The 26,872-nt window shown below is 47.4% G+C and overlaps 1 protein-coding gene across 2 annotated transcripts in view; it reads left to right on the forward strand.

The window, feature by feature from the left end:
* The window catches only part of LOC140390051 (claudin-15-like), an 82,296-nt gene that overhangs the window by 34,470 nt on the left and 20,954 nt on the right, over positions 1-26,872 (forward strand). The window contains exon 1 of one of the 2 annotated variants that reach the window (XM_072474910.1): positions 25,968-26,607. The exons of the other annotated variant lie outside the window; for it this stretch is intronic. Coding sequence (XP_072331011.1) covers positions 26,391-26,607 — 217 coding nt within the window. The 5' untranslated portion in view covers positions 25,968-26,390. Of the gene's footprint in view, positions 1-25,967; positions 26,608-26,872 lie in introns of those variants that run through there. 2 annotated transcript variants of the gene reach the window in all.

Raw genomic sequence — 26,872 nt, forward strand, 5'->3', positions numbered from 1 at the left:
GGCCAATAAAAATGTTTCTGGATTTTAGCTTGAGTTTTCCTTATTCCCAAATGACCTCCCACTGGTACCTCATGTGCAACTCGCAACACCTTCTTTCTATACCCTACCAGCAATACTACTTGATGAACTTCTGCCCATTTTTCATCCGCCTGCATATGTACAGGTCTTCATTTTCTCATCAAGACATCACTTTTACGGTAATAACACTCTGGTATACGCTCAGTTTCCTCTTCTGATATATCCGTTTTATTTCTACATCTTTCTGTTGTAACTCTGCCAATTTTCCTGAACTAAAAGTATCCGCCTCATCCTCCACCTGTTCTTGTTCTTTTTCAACCATCTGATCAAAAATCCTTTCTGATAATTGCACTTCAACTTCATCGTCACTCTTTGATTTCTCCTCTTGTTTTAACCTGTGACTTTGCGACCTTGATCCTACACAATTCGGAAAAATCCCAGGACATACGTCATTCAACACTTCAGTTGTCTGATTTTCCACTGGCTTATCAACCACAGTAGGCATTACTCCCACCTGCGATCCAGCTATATCATTACCCAAGATAAACTGTATTCCTGGGCAAGATAGTTTATCTATTACTCCTACTACCACTTCACCACTCTTCACTGGACTTTCCAACCTTACCTTACATAATGGAACACTACTCCTCTCACCCTGAATTCCACATATCACCACCTTTTCCGGCAACATTCTTCCCAAACTATATAATTCCTCATCCCTTACCATTAATGATTGACTAGCGCCTGTATCTCTTAAAATTGTGACTTCTTTACCTGCTACTCCTGATACACATGAGTAAACTTTACCCACACACGTAAATTCTTTAAAGACATCTGGCACCTTCCGAACAATTACTTCTTGAACAGGCTGTACAATCGTTTGCAGCTCCTTCGTTTCCCTTGGGCTTTCCTTTACCACTCTAACAAATCCCACTGTCTTATCCTGTTTTACTACATCAGCCTTTCCAGTGCTTTTCTTCAACCACCAACACTGTGACTTTATATGGCCTAGTTTATTACAGCAAAAACATTTGAAACTTTCCATTTCTTTTCCACCCTCCTGGATTTCTTTTTTAATATGAGCTACACTCTCTCTTTATTGTCTCCCATCAGATCACCTTTACCTTTACCACTTGAGTATTTCTCATGTCCCCAGTTTCTATCCCTCACCGGCTGAAACTGATGTCGGAAACCAAGCCTTGATTTATGAACTAATTCATAATCATCTGCCATTTCCGCTGCTAATCTCGCAGTTTTAACCCTCTGTTCTTCCACATGAGTTCTCACTACATCAGGAATTGAATTTTTAAACTCCTCCAAAAGTATAATTTCTCTGAGAGCTTCATACTCTGGTTTGGTCTATTTTCAAAGCCCTGATCCACCTATCAAAATTACTCTATTTGAGCCTTTCAAACTCCATGTGTGTTTGACCAAATTCTTTCCTTAAATTTCTAAACCTTTGTCTGTAAGCTTCAGGCACTAGCTCATATGCACTTAAGATGGATTTCTTCCTCCTCATACGTTCCAGATACCTCCTCCGGTAGTGATGCAAACACTTCACAAGCTCTACCTACCAGCTATGTTTGAATCAGTAATACCCACATGTCCTGTGGCCATTTCATTTGTTTAGCTACCTTCTCAAATGAAATGAAAAAGGCTTCCACTTCCTCCTCGTCAAACCTTGGCAATGCTTGGACATATTTAAATAGATTCCCACCAAGCCTTCGACTATGACGCTCTTTCTCACTGTCCTCATGACTATCATCCAAATGTACGTTTCCCTTTACGTCTGCCAATTTTAACTGACTGTCATGTTTCATTGCCATTTACTGAAGTTCAAGCTCCCTCTCTTTCTCTTTTTCCCTGATATGTATCTCCCTTTCTTTTTCTTTTTGTTCTGCTAGGGCTATTCTTTCTTTTCTCCTTTCTTCTCTCTCCTTTTCTTTTTCGTCTCTCTCTTTCTCTTTCTTTTTCCGCTCTCTCTCTTTCGTATTCAAGCCTCTTTAACTCTTTCTCATGTTCATTTGTTTAATTTGCAACTGAATTTTTGCCATTTCCAATGAGTCAAATGGTATCTCAGGCGACTTTAAATGCTTAACCTCCGCCATAATTACCTCATCTTTTTGCATTTTGTCAGGTAATATTAACTGCAATGTTTTTGCCAAATCTAATAGTCTGCTTTTAGTCTCTGCCCGTAAGGTACTGCGTGTGACAGTCTGCACCCCCAAAAACTTCTGAGCCTCTGAAAGAGCCATTGTCCACAACACACTCCCCACTTAAACTAAAATACCACACCGGAAAAGCAACAATCCTTCACTGTCTTTAAGTTCACAAAAGCCAATCCAATAGATAGACTTTTATCTCCCTCGAGCCCCCAATTGTTATGGGAGAGGTGTTTTCAGAACCCCAAAATGTACCATGGAGTTCAACTAACTCCCACCTTTAATGGATTGTTGCTTTTGAAGCACACGGCTTGTTCCCCAGGTGTAGCATTACAATTATGGACACGTGGTTTTTAAAACAAAACAATGATTATTCCATTAACTCAACTTAACCTTTTAAATAAACATTGGATCTCCTAACACCCTTTACTTCAAAGATAACCCCGAAAATAATATAACACTACCCAATCCTGCAAACTGTTCCTTGAAACATCCAAAAGACTTCAACCCTTCAAAATTAGGAGCACAACAGGTTACATTCAATATATTTATAGTCTTTGGATTTGCAGAAATCACCAGACCAGCTCTTTTCCTTCCTGCAGCTCTCAGCAAAACACACAGACACTCCCAGCTGCTCTCTCAAACTGAAACTAAAAACTCAGAACTAACCTCAAAATGGCCGAACTGAGCTCAGCTCCACCCACTCGCTGACATCACTATTTTCTTAAAGGTACATTGCTTAAACATCCATTTCTTAAAGGTACTCTCACATGACAATGGCTGCCCCCACGGACAGCAAGAGGCCGATGACGCGTCCGGGGGCAGAGCCGGCAACCAAGCTGCTACACTGCAGGATCTGCGGACCTGTGAGTCTGAGGGTCAGGCCTGCGATTTGGACCTGGCCAGGCAAACCTTAGCAAAATGTCCTTTTTTTCCGCAGTCGCTGCAGTTCGCGTTCCGGGCCGGGCAGCGCTGCCTGGGGTGCTAATGCTGGCCGCAGAAATAGCAGGGTAGCCCCCCGTGTTTGGCGAGCAGCTGCGCGGCACAGGCCTGGGGTACTCTTTGGTCGCGGGTCCACAAGGGGCTCGCATGATCTGACAGGAACGCGCTGAGGCTTTGGAACGATACTTCTAGGAAGGAGGCTAGCTTTATCGTCTCTTTGAGGTCGAGGGCACCCTTCTCGAGTAGGCGCTGTCTCACGTAGTTGGATCGGGCTCCAGCCACCTAGGCATCCCAGACTGCGAGGTCCATATGTTGAGTAGCTGTAACGGCCTGGTAGTTGCAACTTCGCACAAGATTTTGAGGTCACGTCGGTACTCCTCCAGCGATTCCCCGGGGCGTTGGCGGCACGTAGTGAGGAGATGCCGCGCGTACTCCTCGTTCACTGGCCTTACATATAGGCACTTCAACATCGCGAGCGCGTCTGCGTAGGTGGAAGCTTCCTCGAGTTGAACAGAGATTCGATGGCTCACCCGGGCATGGAGGAGGCTCAGCTTGTGATCGTCGGAGACGGAAGGCGAGGAGGAGGCTGTGAGGTAGGCCACGAAACAGCGGAGCCAGTGCGAAAAAATCCCTTTTGCCTCCGCGGCTTGCGGGTCGAGTTCCAGTCGGTCAGGTTTGAGGGCCGATTCCATTGTGGTGTTGTAGTCGATTAAATTGATGCGACCATCAATTCACACGAAACTAGGAGTAGAAGTAAACTGTGGCTTTAATCATCTAGAACAGTGCCTGCCTGCGACTGCTCTGCCACTGGGAGTCGCCTACAGGGCTACTGCTCTTTATACATCCTCTCAAGGGGAGGAGCCAGGGGCAGAGCCCACAAAGGCACCAACATGATACATCACAGGCAATACCTTACAATGGTCCATAGGTGGAGCCCTCATGGGCAACAGCGTGATACAGTTACATACATGGCGAATGGTTAATGCAATACATTCACCACAGAAGTGATTAATTTTACTTGGGATATCTTTGTCTTGCAAGAGCATGTTGCTCATCTTGCCACTTTTAAGTTCTTGAAAGACGTTGACATTCCGAATATTCCTTATTTTGTTCCCCTTTCGGTTTTAGTTTTATTTCACCTTTTTGACTACCCTCTTGCTCTGCACCTCTGAATTCTTTTGTGATTTTGTTCAGCTCCTGATGCTATTTTTTCTCAGATTTTTCTTTTCCTCGATAAGAACCTTTTTAACATGGTTCATCGACCTTTGGAGTCAGCCCCTACGTCTTTTTCTCTTCAATATTACTACATACTGGGCGCGATTCTCCAGCCTCGTGCGCGTCACTCGAGCGAAACAAGGCTGGTGAATAGCAGCAGAGGCTGAAAACGAGAACCACACCAGGCGCCAAACAGTTTGAGATGAAACCGGCCCGCTCCTGTCAGCTAAATCGGGATATCACCGTAGCGTTGTGAGAAACCAATTATCACCACTAAAGCCATATTTCCATACAATTAACGGGAGCCATCCCATATCCAATGGTCACCTGTCATTCATCGGCCTCCCCAGCAAGTGGTCAAGCTGGCACCGATTACCGATTAGTACCCCTTTTTAAAATGTGAACCTGGTGGAAGGGCTTCTTTGGGGAGCCGAGGAGGTGAGTAGCCATCCACGCTCACAGGCAAAGAGCCCGGGTATGCTGGGCTTGCCACCCCAGTGCTTAGCAGGGCATGAGGGACCCTCGTCTGGGGAGGGGGGGGGGAACCCCAGCTGGGGGTAGGGAACCCTCTGCAGGGGTGGGCCGCCATGGGAGGGTGGGGGGAGGTGCTGGGGAGGGGGGGGCAACCGCATGTGGCACAGCCATGCCAACCCCTGGATTGTGTGTATCCATACCGGGAGCAACCCTTGTCCCTGCCCGCCTGCCCCACCAACCTCGCATAACCCCCACCGACTGCCAAAGCCTCTCGCCATGCATCTGAAGGCTATTGCTAATAGGGAATTGGCAAATGTGGTTAAAAGGGCACTTCACACAACCCAAGTGGATTCCCGTGTGTGGGCAGGCCATGTAGCATCTGGGAGTCATTGCTTAGCATCGTAATCAGACCGTGATGCCTGGACACTGTGCCTGAACATTGTGGGAGGCAACACCATACACGCAGCCGCCAACACCCAAACACCAAGAGTCTGTGACACATCACTCCAGGGTGCTGGGACTGTGTCGGCACCGTCAGCAGGTCACTGTTGAGGGCGGGGGGGGGGGGGGGGGGGGGGGGGGGGTGATGATAACCTGCAGAGAGCTGAGCGCTGTTGTTCCTCAATCTATGCCATAGTCTGACACTTACCTTTCTGCTGAGTGCTTTCTCACACCCATCACCTACCCGGGGGCGGGGGGGGGGGATTCGTGGAGAGATTGGTCAATGGTTCAGAGGTCGGCCCGCATTGCGGAAGAAAGTGACAGTGGTGTCATACTGGTTGTGCCCAAGGGTGTTTAATGTGTTTTACAATTTCCCACTCTCCTGATGGTGACCCCCCTCACCCATCCCCACCCCCCCTCACCCACCCACCCCCTTACCCCCTACCTATACCCTCCCATCCTCTCCCCCCTCCTCCAGTACCCTCAGTGATCCTCGACGTGCTTGGCCCTCCTAGCTCGACCACCACGTCTCGACGTTTCCCAATTAACATTAACTGACGTTGCAAGTCTTGCTGGGCCCGATCCCAGGAAACCTGCGGCAGTTCCCGCTCACTAACAAACTTAGAAACTGGGGGCGGCCCAGTGGCACAGTGGTTAGCACTGCTGCCTCATGGCGCCGAGGACCCGGGGTCGATCCCGGCCCCGGGTCACTGTCCGTGTGGAGTTTGCACATTCGCCATGTGTCTGCTTGGGTCTCACTCCCACAACCCAAAGATGTGCAGGGTAGGTGGATTGGCCACGCTAAATTGCCCCTTAATTGGAAAAAAAAAATTGGGATCTCTAAATTTGTGAATAAAAAACACACTTAGAAACATTTTGAAGAGTCGCACCCATTATTTTCCCTCTTTTTCACTTGGAATTTTCTTGTTCATTCCTTTGGGGACACGTTTGTTTGCTCTGAACTTTTCGGATTTGTGAATGCATTTATCCTGTCCAACATTGCCCAACATTATTTTGATAAATGTTTACGATTTTTCGACTGCGGCGGAGTTGCTCAATGATCTCACCCAATCTATTCACTTTACCCAGCAATGATCTCAGTCCAGGCATAGGGATATAAGAGCAGGAGAGGCCATTCAGCCCATAGAGCCTGCTCCGTCATTCAGTACTATCATGGTTGGTCATCCACTTCATTGCCTTTTTTCCCCACTCTATCCCCATAACCCTTTACGTTATTGTCAATCAGATATATATCAATCTCCACTTTAAACATACTCAATGACTGAGCTGCCGCAACCCTCTGGGGTAGAGTATTCCGAGGTTCACAACCCTAGTGTCAAGAAAATGCTCCTCATCTCGGTCCTAAGTGGCGTTTTCCTCACTTTGAAATTGTGTCTCCTGGCTCTCGATTCCCCAACCAAGGGTGACATCTTACCTGCACCTACTCTGTCTATCGCTTCAAGTATTTTGTGGGTCTCAATGAAATCACCTCTCATTCTTTGAAACCCTGGAGAATATAGACCAGTTTTCCCTATCTCTCTTCGTGAGGCAATGTCGCCAACCAGAGAGTAAGTCTGATGAACCTTTGTTTCATAAATGACACAACAAGTTGTTCACCTCAATGCCTTTTTATAAATGAGGAATTATTTACACTGCCAAGGACAGCATGAGACATGCAAAATGAAATCACGGGAAACCATTTCCATTTTAGCTTTCATGATGGGAGTTGTGGTGGCCCGAGAAACTCTGGGGGCTTCCAGTGGCAACAAAGAGGTTTATAAATGAAAGGCAAAGGTTGGTAGTAATGCAGACACAGAACATAATAGGATGGATTATGCCTCTTTGGTTCCAGGATCCTCACAGCCTGGGTCACAGCTCCCAGGGCCACACGGAAACTTGCTAATGGCCGGTGTTCGCATGCTCCAGCACGATCGGCCCTGAGCCGGTCGCGTGGTCCACCAGGTCCACCCCCTTAAAGGGACCACACTACCACATCCGCCACCCCCCCCCCCCCCCCAACACCCGTCTCCCCTCAAGTCCTTTATTGTATTTTTCACAATAAGTACAAACAGGTTTCTATATACATGGCAAAAGACATCAGGGGAAAGAGAATTCATCGATGAGTCAATCGGTGTGGGGAGCTTCGAGTCCTTCCAGACCGTCATAGTCCACCCACACGCTCGACATCCTTTGAGGTAGTCAAGATATCAGTGGCTGGTGACAGTTCAGGATGCACTGCCTCAACAGTAGGAGAACTGGGGCTGGATCCTCCGATCCTGTGGCTATGTCCGCATGATCCGTCCAGTCTACCGACCAGAGGGTCGCTGCCACCCCCGCCCCGATCCTCTGCCCGGTGGGGGGCTAGCAGCCGCGCAACGTAAAGCGCCCAGCTTTACCTGCGGATACGGCCGCAGAATGGGCGGGTTCGTGGCCGCGCAGGCGCACGGTGACGGCATGCGTCGGCTGTGCCGTACAACATGGCGCCGGCCACGCGTGGACCCAGCCTGCCAAAAACTGCCCTCCTGTAACCCCCCTCGCCACCCCCTGAAACACCCCCCCACCAGTCCCCCCATCCCCTGCCGAAGTCCCCCCCTGCCAGCGGAACGGCTCCCCTGTAGCCAAGACTAGGTCCCCCACCCGGAATGATCTTTTGCCCTCTGCATAGTCTGTTAACTTCTCTGGGAGGCCTGAAGTGCCTCTAGGCCTCTTGCCAAATTTGGAAACACAAAATCCCAATGAGTTCTGAGGCAACGGTCCATCAGCAACTCAGCAGGTGTGACCCCGTGGTGATGTAATAATAACAATCTTTATTGTCACAAGTAGGCTTACATTAACACTGCAATGAAGTTACCGTGAAAAGCCCCTAGTCGCCACATTCCGGCACCTGTTCGGGTACACAGAGGGAGAATACAGAATGTCCAATTCACCTAACAAGTCTTTCGGAACTTGTGGGATGAAACTGGAGCACCCGGAGGAAACGCACGCAGACACAGGGAGAACGTGCAGACTCCACACAGACAGTGGCCCAAGGCGGGAATCGAACCTGGGTCCCTGGCGCTGTGAAGCAACAGTGTTAAGCACTGTGCTACCATTTGTCAGATTGTTTCCGCATGGCATTCTTAAAAGTCTAAACTTCCCTCTCAGCCAATCCATTAAACGTAGGATGGTATAGGGCCGACCTGGTGGGGCCCTGCTCAAATACAATGGACTCCAGCAGTCCTTTAATAGCAAAAACACAGAGCAAGGTGTCCATCGTTGTTGCCGAGGTTATGGTTCCTCATCTTCTAAATTACCAGCCACTTGGAGCGGGCGCCCACCAAAACTAAAAACATCCTGCCCAAGAAAAGGACTATGTAGTCAACATGGACCCGGGTCCATGGATATCTGGCCATTCCCAAGGGGGGAGAGTGGTCGATGGTGCCAGGGACTGTTGTGTCTGGCAGGGCTGATATCGCTGTGCCATTTCTTCAATGGTTTTATCAGTGCCTGGCCACCATATATAGCTGCGTTCCAGCATCTTAATCTTTGTTTGTCCTGGGTGGGCATGAAACAGCTCCTGTAAGAGAGGTTCCCCGAATGACAACTTGTGAGCCCCACAAGATTACACCATCCCCACAGGTCGGTTCATCTCGGCAAGTTAAATAGGGTCTCAAGTGCTCAGACTTCTCCTAGTGCCTCACAGTCTGTATCATCTGCATTACTTTCAACAATATGGGATTCCTCTGGGTCCAGTTATGAATGTCACCAGCTGACACTGGCAAGGAGCCTAAGAGATTCAAGGCCAATACGATCTCTCGGGGTACTGGTGGAGATGGCACATTTTCAGCAGGGGAGTCGGCTCAATACATCTGCACTGGCAATCCGCGTGCCTGGCTGGTGCTGGGTGGCATAATTGTAGACCGCCAATAGCAAGACCCAACGCTACACCCTAGCAGAGGCTATTAGTGTTTTTGATTCATTGTGATGACTCGAGACATACACTGGAGGTAGTTAACAAAGATATTTATTGATGAAAAGCAAGGCAGCTAAGTAACAGGCACAGAACACTGCATAACAGGTCCACTTTGGCGCCATGGTCCACACTGCCCGGGGTCCAGCTCTCAGGGCCCTGCTCAAACTTCCAATTAGCTGAGTTTCACACTCTCCCAAGCGATTGGCTCGAGCCAGTAATGTGGTCCTTAAAGGGGCCGTACTACCACACGTGTCTTCCCTCAAAAGGCTAAGTAACGCCTTATAGTTGGTGACAATATCAAATCACCATCCGTACACATATTGCTGGAATTCCTTTACACCATATGTGACTCTTTCTCAATTTGAGCATAGTTACGCTCTGCTTCTGAAAGGGTCCTCGATTCCCCAAATCGAGGACCTCTATGCTAAGCAGGTAGGAGGCCTGACATGCTCTCAATTAGTTCTCAATAGTGCATATCTCCAATTAGAATTGGATGAAGAGTCCCAGAAATTTGCCACGTTAAATACCCATAAGGGCCTATTTCAGTACACGAGGTTGCCATTCAGCATACCATCTGTGTTATTTTGCAGGGTACAATGAAAAACTTCCTTCAAGGGATTGCCTAGGTGATATCAAATCACCATCCGTACACATATTGCTGGAATTCCTTTACACCATATGTGACTCTTTCTCAATTTGAGCATAGTTACGCTCTGCTTCTGAAAGGGTCCTCGATTCCCCAGATCGAGGACCTCTATGCTAAGCAGGTAAAGTCGAGGCAAAGGCAATGAGGCACTCAGAACCATCTCCCATCGTGTGGGATAATATTGCCCCTATACCCTGAGGGGCAATGTGAGCACGATCAGTTTCCCAAAGTCGAAGGGAACCAAAAGGTTTGAAGACTGCAAACCTTGCTTCACCAAGCAAAAAGATGCTTCTTGAGGCTGCCCCCATTGCCATCGTTGATGTTTCTTTAGCAGCTGGTGTAATGGTGCCAATATTGTGGCTAAAATTGAAATGAGTCTTCCATAATAATTTACCGTGCTGAGGAAGGGTTTGAGCTTAGCTACATTCTTGGGTGCTGGGCCCTCACTGAGAGCCTTGGCCTTCTCCTCAAGGGGATGCAACTCTGTTGCATCTACATAGAAACCTAAATACGTCACTTCTGAGGCCTAAAATTTATATTTTTTGCATTTGAGGTGGACCCCCCGTGTCCCAAACATTCTTAACACCTCCTCCAGGCTAGACATGTGCTCTTCAGGAGTGGTGCCAGTGACTAAAACATCATCAAAGTAGACCATCACCTAGGCAATCCCTTGAAGGAAGTTTTCCAGCATCTGTTCCTGCAGCCTGACCATTGAGCCTGAAAGTCAAGCTTGGATGGACAATGCAAGGTACAAGGGAAATCTAACTGCTTGAGCTATTGACCTCTGGGATCTTAGGTGACAGAACAGACAAGAAAGACACCCTCCAAAGCATCACAAATCAGCCGGCAATCTTGATCTTGCCGACAACAATTTGAGATAGACCTCAGCACAGCGTTCTCATTATTACAGGTAAGAGCCACTGTTAAAATTTTACCATTCCTTTTGAGTTTTCTACTGTACAAAGACACATCAAGTCACATGCCTGCTTGTAGACCTGAGGAGTTTTCATGACCAATTACAGGCATTGTCCTTCTTTCACCAGGAACCTGATCAAAATCTGGAGCGTGTTTGCCTCACTGATCTCCCCCATCAGGAGTAGTGGGTGTTGTCAGGGAGCCGCTGCTCAGGAACCTGCACCCGTGGCTGGCAGAGAGGAGAGATGTGGCTGCTGGGATGATCAGAATCATGGGCGTGCTGGGTGGCGGAGGAGTGGGCTGGGTGACCCCTTTTGAACTGATGCGTTGTCCAAAAGTTAGCTGGGATTGCTGGGTTCCGGGGATGCGGTGGAGGTATGGGCTTAGGTAGAGTGCTCTTTCAGGGGTCAGTGTAGACTCGATGGGCCGAATGGCCTCCTTCTGCACTGTAAATTCTATGATCCAGCTTGCAGCCGTCACCATCCAACACCTTAAATCGGTGGTGCTCAGCGCTAATGGCATACAAGGCCTCGAGGACTCCGGTCTGAGTGTGCCCCTGTTCAAAACAGATTTTTAATTGGTCCCAAGCACTGAACCTTTCCTCAAGTGCTGGTGCCACATATTCTGAGTCACATCGTGGAAATGATTTGATTTGATTTGATTTGATTTATTATTGCCACATGTATTAGTATACAGTGAAAAATGTTGTTTCTTGCATGCTGTACAAACAATGCATACCGTACATAGGGAAGGAAGGAGAGATTGCAGAATATAATGTTACAGTTATAGCAAGGTGTAGAGAAAAGATCAACTTAATACGAGGTAGCTCCATTCAAAAGTCTGATGGCAGCAGGGAAGAAGCTGTTCTTGAGTCGGTTGGTACGTAACCTCAAACTTTGGTATCTTTTTCCTGACGGAAGAAGGTGGAAGAGAGTATGTCCGGGTGCGTGGGGTCCTTAATTATGCTGGGAGCCTTTCCAAGGCAGCGGAAATTATAGACACAGTCAATGGATGGGAGGCTGGTTTGCGTGAAGGATTGAGCTACATTCAGAACCTTTTGTAGTTTCCTGCGGTCTTGGGCAGTGCAGGATCCATACCAAACTGTGATACAACCAGAAAGAATGTTTTCTATGGTGCATCTTTAGCGGTTGTTGAGAGTCGCAGCTGACATGCCAAATTTCCTTAGTTTTCTGAGAAAGTAGAGTCGTTGGTGGGCTTTCGTAACTATAGTGTCGACATGGGGGGACCAAGACAGGCTGTCGGTGATCTGTACACCTAAAAACCTGAAGCTCTCAACGCTTTCTACTTCGTTCCCATTGATGTAGACAGGGGCATGTTCTCCACTACGCTTCCTGAATTCGACGACAATCTCCTTCGTTTTGTTGACATTGAGGGAGAGATTATTGTCGTCGCACCAGTTCACCAGATTCTCTATCTCATTCCTGTACTCTGTCTCGTCATTGTTTGAAATCCGACCCACTACGGTGGTGTCATCAGCAAATTTGGCAATCGAGTCGGAAGGGAATTTGGCCATACAGTCACAGGTGTACAGAGAGTATAGTAGGAGCTGAGGACACAGCCTTGTGGGGCACCGGTGTTGAGGATGACCATGGAGACGGTGTTGTTGTCTATCCTTACTGATTGTGGCCTGTGGGTTAGAAAGTTCAGGATCCAGTCGCAGAGGGAGGAGCCGAGGTCAAGGCCACGGAGTTTGGAGATGGGTTTCGTAGGAATGATGGTGTTGAAGGCTGAGCTGTAGTCGATAAATAGGAGTCTGACATAGGTGCCTTTGTTATCTAGGTGTTCCAGGGTAGAGTGCAGGGCCATGGAGATGGCGTCTGCTGTGGACCTGCTGCTGTGGTAAGCGAACTATAGTGGATCAAGGCAATCCGGGAGGCTGGAGTTGATTCGTGCCATGACTAACCTTTCGAAGCACTTCATGATGATGAATGTCAGAGCCACTGGATGATAGTCATTAAGGCACGCTGCTTGGTTTTTTTTTTGGTACAGGGATGATGGTCGTCTTCTTGAAGCAGATAGGGACCTCAGATTGTTGTAAAGAAAGGTTGAAGATGTCAGCGAATACCCCCGCCAGCTGATCCGTGCAAGACCTGAGTGCTCGTCTGGGTACCCCATCCGGGCCAGTGGCTTTCCGTGGATTGCCCTTCGAGAAGGCTGCTCTGACGTCTGCAATGATGATCTCAGATACAAGTTCATCCGAGGCTTCTGGGGCTTCCAGGTCCTCTAGCATGGCGGGGAGGGGTATTCTGGATGGGCTGCTGCTGCACACCTTTCACCTCCATGCTTTCACCCACTGTCTGGAGACACTCTGGCATGCCTTGTTTCTGTCTGGCGGTGAAGGATTCCTGTAGAGGACTTTCCAAAAGGAAGTCCTCCCCTAACTATCGGGGACCTGGGTTAGAGGGTGTTGCACGTAGCAGTCGTGTACAACCATCAGTTGCACTGGTTCATTTCAGCCCCATGCTTCTAATCTTTGGGCACCGAGTGCAGAGGGGAGCAGGGAGAGTGGAGGACTTCCTCATGGGCCTGGCCAAGCTGACCATTAATAGGTTCAGGCAGCAAGCGATCAAGGGGGGTTTGGCTGTACTGAATGCACCTCTTCCGTGGCTATGTTCATTGGTGTCTCTGGAAAGGAATGTCCTCCGGAGACATGCTGGCGCATTAGTTAGCACTGCAGCCTCAAAAGATGTGCAAGGCAGGTGGATTGGCCACGCTAAACTGCCCCTTAATTGGTAAAACGAGAATTGGGCACTCTAAATTTAAAAAAAACGAAATGTAAAGTGAGAAAGGCCATGCGCCAACGAGGTTACAATGCTCTCGTTCACTTTTCTGTGCTTGCACACACTAATCATTTTCACCATGTCATCAATAATGATTGGTATGCTTTGGTGGAGAAAATGACTCTTTCCAAATGCTTGGTGCCATGTATGTTGTGGCAGTGACTTTGAGGTAACATGCCATGCTCCTCAATCACTGACAGTTCCCTCCCTCTTTACCACACTGTTTTGTTGTGACAGTGTGCAGCTGTTGAGGGATCAGGTCAGGTGTCAACACTGTGGGCATGTTCTAATAGATGGGTAGCAAGAGGCGAGCCAATGGGATAATGAACATGGCACTGTTTCTGAATCATTCACCCACGGAGTGTTGGCAAATAACTACATGACTGCATACCTTTACCAGGCAATGGTGCCATGTCTATAACTGTGCCTTGAGAATCCACTGTAGTGCACAAAGAGTTCAGCAACAGACTGGCCTGCGGGGGAGAGCTCCTGGTTCTTATACTCCGCCTTCAGGGCGGAGCTAGAGATCAACAGCCAACCAGGACCCGGGATCTGTCAGCCAATGACATGACGGCTTCACAGTCCCACATGACCCCCAATGCATACTACCACATCCACTTTATGCTTTTTGTGGTTCAGTAGAGTACACTCTTACCAACTTTTACAGATGCACCATAGAAAGCATCCTATCTGGCTGCATCACAGCCTGGTATGGCAACTGCTCGGCGCAAGACCACAACAGACTTCAGGCAGCTCAGTCCATCACACCAAACCTGCTTCCAATCATCCATTGACTCTATCTACAGGGTAGAGCATAATCAAAGACCCCTCCCACCAGGCTTATTCACTCTTCCAACTTCTTCCATCGGACAGGAGATACAAAAATCTGAGAACGCGCACAAACAGATTCAAAATCAGTTTCTTCCCCACTGTTACCAGACTCCTAAATGGCCCTCTTATGAACTGATCTGACTAATACCCTCCTGTATGCTTCACCCGATGCCAGTGTCTATGTAATTACATTGTGGACCTTGTGTAACCCTTTTATGTATTTTTGTTTTATTTTATTTACTTTTCATGTACTAAATGATCTGTTTGAGCTGCTCGCAGAAAAATACTTTTTACTTTACTTCGGTACACGTGGCAATGAACAAATCCAAATCCGTTTTGAAAAGGCAGCAACAATGAAAATTCCCTGCCATAGGGAAAGCTCATGATTGGCAATGCGTTCCAGGGTCAGTTAACAGTTGGACAACATTTAACAACTTCGACACTCACCTGAGTGTCTCCGCAAGGGTGTCTCCGCCAAGGCCCCTGGACTTCAGCATTGACAATCTACCTCCCAAATGGACCTTTCTGAATGTCCACTTTTTATTTGCGCCTGAGGTGCCCCACCCGTGCTGGGCCCACCCCCGACTCCTCACTACATGCAGGGCCGTCCACCTCAACTATTCGAGCCAATCCCCCCCCCCCCCCCCCCCCTCCCATCATGGCCAAAAATCACAAGCTCTGCCAGCCATGAGATGGCCATCTGAGATGGACCATGGAATTATGACCAACCCAGGACTCAGACAGATACAGAGCTTCTGTGTATTTGAAACGCAGGCAGCGGGACCTGATCGAAACCCCCGCTCGTTTGCATTCGAATGGCCCATTTCCCCAGAACAATAGGACTGCACTCAAGAAACCGATATAGCCACAGACTGATCGGCGCCACTCCCTTTACTCAGAGAGCCCAACCGCCAAGGTCAATGACCGCTAAGGACCCCCCAGCCACCAAGGCACCCCCCGCTATTTGGCCAAAATCGAAGGCAGTGATCGAAGCCCTGTCAAACTATTGGGTCCAAGATTAAGGACCGCCCCAAAGAGCGTGAAACTCAGAAGGATAAAAAGGGGACACAGCCAGGTGTTCTGCCTCTTTTGGACCTGGCCTGTGCCAGCCCAACTGCAGCATAACGACCAGACAGCCAAGTTCAAGACCAATGGTCGATACCTGACGGATGAGCCCAGCAGAGACAGAGCCACTTCTCCCAGTCACGTGATCAAGATAAAGGCCTTATCCACTTGCACAGTGCCGGTTGCCTGAAGTTAAGTATAGGTTATTGGAGTTTATAGGTGTCGTTTACCTTGTAGTACATTGTGCTTGCATGTCGAAGTAAATAAACCATCTTTGAACTTGAACTGATTAACTGGTTGTGTGGTCATCTGATCGATATCCGGGAAAGCCTTGTGGTTCAGTAAGAGAAATAGAAACACCCACAGTATTGGCGACGCTGTTGGGACATAACATCATTTCATAAAAAGAGCTTCAGTATCATATTGGCGACTCTAAAGAACAACATTATTATAGTATTCCATTAAATTGGCAACATTATTGGCGACCTCTGACGGGACTCAATTAGAAGTGACTTTGTCACTCAGAGAGAACCCACAAAACTTTGAAATCCAATTGCGAGAGAAAGAACCACAAGTGCAAGCCCATATCGACCAAATCACCGAATTTCAGAAGTGTGTACTAACCTGCATGCGTACTAACAGGGATATAAGGTAAACTCGCTAGCATTGTGCAAAACTGTCGAGAGAATTGTGAACCAGAAAATAGATTAGGCCATACCCGCAGTTCAATTCGCCGCCTTATCCCCTGTCCCAAATTAACAATAGGAAACAGAAATTAACGGTAGGAAACGAGAGATTAGAGGTAGGAAAAGAGATTTCAGAAGTAATGGCCACTAAAGCGATGGAACGTTTAATGAACCCGCAGGAACCCAAGGTCGCAGTGACCAACAGAGCAGAGCAGTGCTCCATATGGGAGGAAGAATTGAGGAAGTATTTAAAGGGGAAAGGATGACCCCTTTGGTCCAATTTTTGTGCGAATGACGAATCAGGTCCAGAAAGCATAGGACAAACTTGGTGGGACAACCTAACTGAGGTCCCTAAGAAAAATGCAGCGAAAGTCCGAAAGCCGATGGCAATAGTGTCCTGTTTGGCACAGTTGTGAGGCACAGAGGAGGTCGTGAGGACGCTCCGCAGGCAGCTAGTTGAGAAAGATGAGAAGAATGAGGGAAACAATAATGAAAGCGAAAAGATTATTGAGCAACTCCCGGAAAAGTTAGCAGCTAAAGATAAAGAGATGGCTGATGTCAAACGGACACACCAATCTTGTTTAGTTCACCTTAGCAGCTTTCAGACCCAGTATAATAAAGTCTACCAAGATACACAGCCTGCAGTCTTGGTACGAGAAGAAACAAACCAGCAGGTAGCTCAGTTAACGAGTCAATGCGTGGATTTAAAAGCAGCTTTGCGAGCGCTCCACAGCTCCACGAAAGAACAGAGGCAGAGTACAGCAGACCACGTGAAATGCAGACAACAAATTGAGAAACTATAGTCACTGCTTTCAGTGCAGAATGTCTTCCGTTATACTTTTGGACAAAATTTAGATGAGGAAGGTGCCCCCGATTGGCAAGAATTAAATGAAAGTGCCCAAAGATATGTTGAGGATACAGGAAATCAGAATCGAGCCCCCCATGCCCGAAAAAGGAAAACACCTGCACCACCGACTGCACAGGCAGCACACACCCCCATGAATCCGGTTACCATGCAGCGCAAGTCATCGGATCAGGGTGAGCCTGATATCGTTTACACCACCCCACTATCCATAACCCAATTGAGAGAAGCTTGCACGAAAATTTGTCCAAAACAGCCCACCGCAGACCCGCACAACTTCTTTGAGAAAAGTGCGCCAACAGAAAGTTATGTACGGTCTAGATGAGAGAGAGGAAGTCAAGTTGATTGTTATGAGCCTTAGCCAGTCCGTAAGATCAGCTTTGCCAGAACCCCAGAACGTAGCAGGAGGAACCCGACACGAGACAAAAACGGCCATTTTAGACACAATCGGGTACAACAAGGGAGACTTAGTAGAAGGTTTAAACCATTGTAGGCAAAAGAAGGGAGAGCATCCGACCGCATTTGCAGGTCGTCTTTGGATCCATTTTAAAGCAGTATTTGGGGATTTGAACCGCGCTCACTTAAATGAGGACATCACCACTAAATGGGCCCGCACTTTAGTCTCCCACGCCACAGAAGCAGGTCAAAAGGTTTGTGTGAATTACGACCTCGCAGACCACACATAATGAAGTTTTGGTTTTAAAGAAACTCTCCAGAGCTTGGGAACAATCCCTACACAGGAAGGCAGATCAGGAACAGATAGAAGCAAATATGCACCCAGTCAGGACTAACCAGGACCCAGCATGGATAAATGAGGGTAGACATGAAGGACAGCACCCCAGAGCACAGGCACCATGAGGTTGCTATAATTGTGGACACATGGGACATTACGCCCACAATTGCCGACAAAACTCCCTGAACCAGCAACAACCAAACTCCCCAACCAGGAACAATGTTAGGCCCATGCATAGTGTTAGTGCCCATTCAGACAATTCAGCGGTCAATTCCATAGATTGACGGTGTTCGGACTCCCCAACTTGGGTCTGTGGCACACGTTGGGACAAATCAGGCAGACCAGTAGTTACAGGCACAATCCAGGGACAACCATTCGAATTTCTGTGGGACACAGGAGGCTCCGGCACCACTTTAAACTCCTCCACAATGTTCCAGCGTGACAAATGGCCCACCACAGACACCGTCACCCTTAGTGGATTTACCGGACACATACAACAGGGATACATCACAGCCCCCGTTGATTTTCAGATAGGGAACATAAGCACTAGGCACCCCGTTGATTTAGTCGACTTGCCCCAAACAGCCGAGCACATTCTAGGAATCGATTTTATGAGCTCCCATAACCTTTCTTCTGACCCAGTCAACAAATGTGTCTGGAGAATGGCCAAAGCAGCTAGGGGCCCCGCTACGCTCACAGTAGGGGATTATGAACATAGGATTTGCTCAGTAGGAGACTATTGGTTTGATCCGCAAACAATTGGTACAGACCAAACAATTAGAGAGGTCCTTGTGAAACACAAAGCTTCATTCGCACAACACAAACACGATTGTGGGAAGATCCCAGGTACAGTCACAATTTCAGGTCCTGATCCAAAGCCACAGAAGCAATACGGTTTCCCACAGCAAGCCGAGGGTGAAATTTCTAAAGTTATCAATAGTTTATTGGACCAAGGAGTAATTCGGCCCGTCGAGTCAACAAATAATGTCCCAATTTGACCAGTAAGAAAACTCGATGGTTCATGGCGATTAACAATCGACTACCGAGAACTTAACAAGGTAACCCCTTTAGCAGCCCCCACCGTTGCCACGTGTCCTGAGACCATGCTCAAGCAGGGAGTACAGGCAAAGTACTTCACAGTGCGGGTCATGGCTTTTGGTCCATCCCGCTGGACAAGGCCTGTCAATATAAGTTTGCGTTTACATTTCAAGGGCAGCAGTATACGTGGACATACCTCCCGCAAGGCTTCCATAACTCCCCCTCCATTTTCCACCGACAATTGGCCAACGGACTTGCTAAATTTTCCCGACCCGAATGTCTTATACAGTACGTGGACGACTTACTCCTACAAATGGACACTAAAGAAGAGCATGTAAAGCTCCTTTGGAATTACTAGGTCTTTTGCAATCCATTGGATGCAAGGTTAACCCCAAAAAAGTCCAGACCTTAAAAGAAAAGGTTCTTTATTTCGGCACCATTATCACCCACGGGAAGAGAGAAATTGAACAGAAATGAATCGAATCGATAGTTAAATTGCCCCTGTCCCAAAACGTCACTGCACTCCGGTCATTCCTAGGTTTAGTAGGATATTGTAGGAACCATATAGATGGTTTTGCCACAAAAGCAGCCCCACTCTCAGAGCTCCTTAAAAATAATGCCCCATGGGGATGGCTTCCTCAGCACACAGACGCCATCGATGAATTAAAACGTGCCCTTGGCACAGCCCCCGCTTTGCAAGTTCCAGACCCACACTCTCCCTATGCCATAGAAGTAGCAACCACCGACCGAACCCTATCAGCAGTACTCCTGCAGGAAAGACATGATCGCTTAGGACCCGTAGCCTATGCCTCAAGACTTTTGGACCCCGTAGAGCAAGGATTCTCAGCCTGCGAACGGCACTTGCTTGCAGTCTTTTGGGCAGTACAGTATTTCACGTACATCACAGGCCTTAACCCAGTAACGATCTTAACCGAGCACACCCCAACGCAACTATTGTTAGATGGCAGATTAAAGGACGTTCAGTCAGCCAAATCAGAGCAGTTCGCTGGACACTGTTACAAGGAAGGGACATTACAGTCAATCATACCAAGACCCACGCATTTCTGGCCGACAATCTTCAGTATGCAGGGACCCCACATGAGTGCCAGATCATAGCAGCCCAACACCACACAGGACCCTTTATTCCAAGGTCACTACCCCCACGTGCAGGCAGTAAAGCACAGGATTCCCAGACCACAGGCAACGCATTAAAGATTTATGTAGACGGTTCCTCCACGATAGAAAATGGAAAGAGAATAACTGGTTGTGGAATTTATGTAGAAGACGCGCAGGGACGCGCATTAGAAGAAATCTCTTTAAAATTGCCCGGCCACCTAGGTTCGCAAGCAGCAGAACTCGCAGCCATGGCCTATGTAGTGCAACACCCCGTTCTTTCCCAAACCCCGCTGACATACATTCGGACAGTCTATATGTATGCAATAGCTTGATAGAATTCCTGCCCCTGTGGGAATCTAGAGGATTTGTTTCTGCCAATGGAAAACCCCTACCCTCTGCCCCGTTGTTAAAGCATATTCTCCGGACAGCCTCAGACCGCACGTACGGTATAATTAAAGTGAGAAGCCATCATCGTTCATCCCCACCCGGTAATGTAAAGGCAGACGCCTTAGCCAAGGCAGGATCACGCCATGGTCACTTTTGGCAGCCCCCTGAAAGCGAACCGATACACGCAGTCCAGGCTTCCCAGACCAATATTAAGGATCTATCCCAGGCCCAAAAGGCAGGCGACACTCTCAAACAGATTTTAGACGGTAACTTCCCAGCCTCCTACGATAAATGGAAGGATGCACTGACGGTACAGGACGGCATAGTTTTGAAAAATTGAATTTATGTGGTCCCCACCCAGGACAGAAATCAGCTCATTTACCAGTTCCATGACAGACACGGACACCAGGGGATAGACAATACCATTGCCCATTTAAGACCATTGTGTTGGTGGCCCGATTTAAAAACCGATGTAATACATTATGTAGAGAATTGTCTTCTCTGTGCTCAGAACAATCCGGAACGATACACAAAGAAAGAACAATTATACCACACCGGACCTGTTAATGGCCCTTGGACAAACTTACAACTTGACTTCATTCGTCCCCTCCCCACTTACAGAAATGATTTTAAATACGTCTTAGTTGTTATAGACACCTTTACTAAATGGGTCGAAGCATTTCCCTCACGGACAAACACAGCAAAGGCCATAGCTAAGATTTTGACCCAACAGATATTTACACACTGGGGTCTCCCCGGCAGACCAAGGTTCCCACTTCACCGGCAGAGTCATGCAAAATGTTCTGACAATTTTTGGAATCAGGCAAAAATTTCACATAACATATCAACCCCAATCCAGTGGCATTGTCGAGAGACGGAATCGAACTTTAAAAGCGACCATTAGGAAGATGATGCAACAGAACAATACCACGTGGGACACAGTCCTCACATTTGCCCTTATGTTTATTCGGAACACCGTTTCCAGTTCCACAGGTTTCGCCCCCCACACTCTCATAACCGGACGACCCATGAAGAAAGTTGAATATTTAGTAGGTCTCGATTTGGCAAGCCCCACAGTCACCGCCCTCACCCATGAAAAAGCGGTCCAACAAGTCACAGACAGTATTAAAGCAGCACAGCTCGCTGCAGCTGTCTGACTCGGCGCTAGAAGGAAGCAGAGTAAAACCTGCTTTGACAAAACCGTTTACCCCGTAGAATATACAGTGGGTCAGCAAGTAATGGTTTCCCTCTACAATCCCAGTTCTTTCCTCTCCCCCAAATTTGCAGGACCCTACTCGATCTCGGACAAAGTGAGCCCCTCAGTGTACAAGATAACGTACCCCAATGGTAAAACTGGTTGGTTCCAACTCAAAGTCTATGGAACCCAATGTAGCCACTCCCACCACATCTCTCTGGCAATAGGAGACGATTCTGCCCCTCCCATCGACAACCTAGTCCGATTAGCCCCCAGCCATGCCAGCACGTCCATGTCCACAGACCCGACCTTGTTTCTGCCCACAGGTGCGACCTTCCACCTTGAGCTTGACTCCGACGACAGCGCCAGCTTTCCCGAATTGAGTGCTATCCCTGACCAATAGTCCGATCTCTCTGCCCCAGTCACCCCAGGCCCCGGAACCACGACAAGGAAATCTTCATCCCCCCCACCTCCCCTTCCACAGCCACCGCCCGATGACAGTAACTTACCCTTCACTGCCACCGCCACTACGCCTCACGACAAACAACCCCCCTTTGACACTGCGACAACTCTTGTAGACTGGTAAGACATGACGATTCGGATCCTACAACGGCCCACGCGGCCACGGCACAAAAACGGCAGACACGAGTCTGGCAACTGGGAGATGGTGATGATTCAGATTCTGACTCCCGTTTCGGTAATCCTTTTACAACGCTGTTTGGTAAAGAACCCTGAGGTGACCAGATGATGAGAAAGAGACACCTAAGTATTAAGGTGTCCTAATTTCTGATGGAGCCTGCCCGCCTTTTTCCTTCTTCTTTTCTTCTCAATACATGGTTTTAATTGATGTCGACCTGACACACAATTTCTTGATACATTCATAGTTAATCTTCTCACAGGAAACCAGACGCCATTTACTGACCATTTACTGTTAAAGGAACAATTGTTGGATCTTTCTGTTCATTTTGGTCACCCAGGTAGGGAGTCACGGCATTAATCCTCACCCTACCTGAGGGCCCCAAATGCATCTGGTCAGTTAAGCTTGGGTAGTGGAACAACGGCACTGATCACCGCCCAACCCAGGGATTCCACCCATTCTTGCCCTGCCCCGGCCCACACGCACCTCATGTTCCCGTCACTTTGAGTACTCTGGAATGGTTCTTTATACTTTTCACTGTCCTTGGCAGGTCTTAGTTTCCCCTTCCCTGCTCTTTTATTGTGGTTTAAAGAATGCCCTTTGCCACAGTCAGTACACTCATCCCTTTACCTTCCGCAACACTCTGGTTGTTCCCCACCTGCTATTTACACATATGACACACTTGGTTGCCACACATGCTGCTACACGCGAACTACCTCTGGACCCTGGGTCGAAGAAACTTTACAAAACTGGCTGCCCTAAAATTCGGCTGGTTAGGATGAGCCTCATCCACCAATGGTTGCAGTAAAGAAAAGACTGGTCGAAGAAATTGTCCACCCACTCCCCGTATCGACCACAAGCTGCGAGAATCTCTGAACTTAACAATTTGCATTTCTTGTCACTCAAAATGTTATTTCCAAAACAAAATGAGGGAGTCACACATGGTGACGATCATAATGGGTAATTGGAGTAAGGAGAGAAAGACAAATAAAACGAGATATTAACCGAAGATAATAACAGATATTATGCTTGCACCCCCAGGATCACACGGAACACGGAAGAAGACAAGATGAAGCAAGGACTGCTGACATACGTTTTGATCATCGCTGGACTTCTGCAACTGCGCGCGCAACGGACTATGTTAATTTATACTACACCAGCCCCGAACACTACCACACAACATGACACCCCTCGCCCGGACACTACACCACACATAGAGATAGACACTGAAACCCCCACTTGGTGCGGAAACATTGCCAAATGGTACCCCCTTTCATACAGTAGAGGCCCTTCTAGTAATTGCAATAATCTGCAGTGTCATTCAGACACTTCGACTCTTCAAATGGTGAGCAAGAGCCTCCCGCTCCCCAATATATACACTCCGAGCCCCCTTCTTTGGAATTCACCCAACTCAACAAACATTTCAACTGCTGCTAAGAATTATAACCATGTACCTCTGTAAACTTTGCTAGATTAAGTAGAAATGCAATGCTGCTGTTTTAAAATGTTTGTACTGTCCATACGTTCTTTTTGATATTCACCAGCAGCATAAGAGTAGTTTAGATAGTGTTAGTTCGAGATTCAGTTGTGCGGATAAGTTAAATGTTTAGTAGTGAAATGTTTTGTAGTAACCCATTAGAACCTGTCCTTGACCAAGTGTGACCGGCACACCAAAGATGATAAGGGATCAACAGTGTGATCCACCACACTTTGTGTTCAGGATCAAGAGGACGGGATGTAGCCTTCTGAGACGGGCACCTGCAAAGGACGATGGGAATTATGACCAACCCAGGACTCAGACAGATATAGAGCTTCTGTGTATTTGAAACGCAGGCAGCGGGACCTGATCGAAACCCCCCGCTCATTTGCATTCTAATGGCCCATTTCCCCAGAACAATAGGGCTGCAGTCAAGAATCCGATACAGCTACAGACTGATCGGCGCCACTCCCTTTACTCAGCGAGCCCAACTGCCAAGGTCAATGACTGCTAAGGACCTGCCCAGCCACCAAGGCACCCGCCCTTCTATTGGCCGAAATCGAAGGCGATCGAAGCCCTGTCAAACTATTGGGTCCAAGATTAAGGACCACCCCAAAGAGCATGTAACTCAGCCATGTGTTCTGCCTCTTTTGGACACGGCCTGTGCCAGCCTCCTTTGAATCCGGCCTGTGCCAGCCCAACTGCAGCATAACGACCAGACAGCCAAGTTCAAGACCAACAATCGCTACCTGACGGATGAGCCCAGCAGACTCAAACCAGCCACGTGATCAAGATAAAGGCCTTATCCACTTGCACAGTGCCGGTCGCCTGAAGTTAAGTATAGGTGATTGGAGTTTATAGGTGTAGTTTAATTTGTAGTACATTGTGCTTGCACGTCCAAGTAACACTTGTGTGTAAATAAACCATCTTTGAACTTGAACTGTGTGGTTGTGTGGTCATCTGACCAATATACGGGAAAGCCTTGTGGTTCAGTAACAGAAATAGAAACACCCACAGTATTGGAGACGCTGTTGGGACATAACATCATATCATAAAAAGAGCCACAGTATCATACTGGCGACTCTAAAGAGCAACATTATTATAGTATTCCATTAAATTGGCAACATTGTCTATACTTTTATTATTGGAAGAGAATGTTACATGGGGTTCATCAAGTTGAGGAATGTCGTTCTGGAGAATTATACTTATTTTTCTCCATTTAACGAACCCGTGCCCGTGTTAAATACACACAGGTTTGATAAATTGAATCCTTTTTTGCTTTGCCTCCCAACAATTTGCCTCAACCGGAACATCGACAGGCACGCTATTAATACAAGATAATAATGCTGGTTTTGCATCAAGGGGCAGCACGGCAGCACAGTGGTTAGCACTGTTGCTTCACAGCTTCAGGGTCCCAGGTTTTATTCCTGGCTTGGGTCACTGTCTGTGGGAGTCTGCATGTTCTCCCCGTGTCTGCGTGGGTTTCCTCCGGATGCTCCGGTTTCCTCCTACAGTCCAAAGGTGTGCAGGTTAGGAGGATTGGCCATGCTGAATTGCCCCTTAGTGTCCAAAAAGGTTAGGTGGGGTTACGGTGGTAGGGTAGAGGTGTGGGTTTAAGTTGAGCTTAAGTAGGGTGCTCTTTACAAGGGCTGGTGTAGGCCCAATGGGCTGAATGGCCTCCTTCTGTACTGTAAATTCTATGATTCTATCAAACATTCAAAAGCAGCTTTGTGAGAGAGATCCCTCAATTGTGAATTTTTCAATCAGTTGGGACTGGATTAAATCTACTCAAACTCTTCAGTCGGATTGGATTAGTGGCCATTTTCAGAAAGGAAACTTTTACTCTCCCTGATGGGAAAACTGGATTCTAACTCAAACCCCCCAGCCTTGTGCTTGAATGCATTGCTCCACCAAATCTCCATACCTTTCGCGTTTTCCATCCTTAAACCCTTTGACAAGGCCTTTCCCAACCTGTTCCTGTGCTATTTTTAAAATGCACCTACTGATTACCAATCATTGCAACATAGGTTCAAATTTGGTTCAGCCTTCCTGCGTTTTGGTAATCGATCCTTTCCCAAAGTGAATCATCTGCTCACCCCGTGGTATCATTCTCATTGTCGAGTTTCACTGAAAGTCCCGTGCGGTATTGATACTGCAGATCCATATCTTGTCAAACATTAACTGAACTTAACTGTCTGACTCAATGGTTCCAACATAGTGAAACCAAGTAAAACAATTTTGAGAGGGTCTCTTTCAAGGTTGAATCAATGCCCAACATTTGTGCTTCTGTTCCTTGCACAACATTTCCGAAGGATAGCAAAGATCTCACTCAAAAGTCAACGCATTGTTTCAACCAAGTTAATTAAATGGTGCCAGTCCATGGCTTTGTCACTTCACCTGAATGCACCACACATTTCAGTCAATAAGTTTGTGTAATAATAACAAATTTGCATTAATGTGTCAATGCATCATTCTTTTCTGGATATTTCTTTTTTTTTAAATGGTAGAATTGATACAGCAATGTTCTGACCAGGAAACTCCACCCCTAAGTAATTAACACATCCACCCTAGGTCACACCCAGTTATTGTCCTTTACGTGCCACCTTATCATTTTATGGTCTCTGAGCAAGAGAGCGAAGGTTGGGTTGCCTTTATGAAGCACACAGAGAGACAGAGGGGGAAAGAGTGTCTGAACTTGAAGCGAGAGGTTTCCCGGTGCCCGAGCTCGTAACGTGAGGAGATCTTTCTCTTGTGACTTTTTTGCCTTGGGCCAGGACTGCTATTACAAAGACTGACTATGGCAGCAGCTTTTGAAATTACTGGATTCCTGATGGGGCTGGCAGGGTGGATGCTTACTGGATCCACGTTGGCGAACAATTACTGGAAGATTTCCACTGTTTATGGGAGCGTGATCACAAGCTCCAGGTTGTATGAGAATTTGTGGAAAAGTTGTGCTCAGGATAGTACTGGCGTCTTCAACTGCAGAATGTTTGAGACCATGCTCGGCCTATCTTGTAAGTACTTTAATCTTAATAACACAGTGAAATTGTTTTTCTTTAATCCTTAACCGTTTAATGTAGGACAACTAATATTGTATAAATCGCTGCCACTCAAATTGATTGCTTTTACAACCTTTTTTTAGATTCGCTTTATCTTTGGCTGCAACTTTGTCTCAATGAGTAAGCTCTTGTTAGTTAGCAATTTTAACTAACCAGTGACAGCCAAAAAAAATGACCAAGGACTGCATATGTTTTAAAAAGTAATAAATTAACAATGAAC

This window comes from Scyliorhinus torazame, chromosome 14, assembly GCF_047496885.1.
Source record: "Scyliorhinus torazame isolate Kashiwa2021f chromosome 14, sScyTor2.1, whole genome shotgun sequence".
NCBI lineage: Eukaryota > Metazoa > Chordata > Chondrichthyes > Carcharhiniformes > Scyliorhinidae > Scyliorhinus > Scyliorhinus torazame.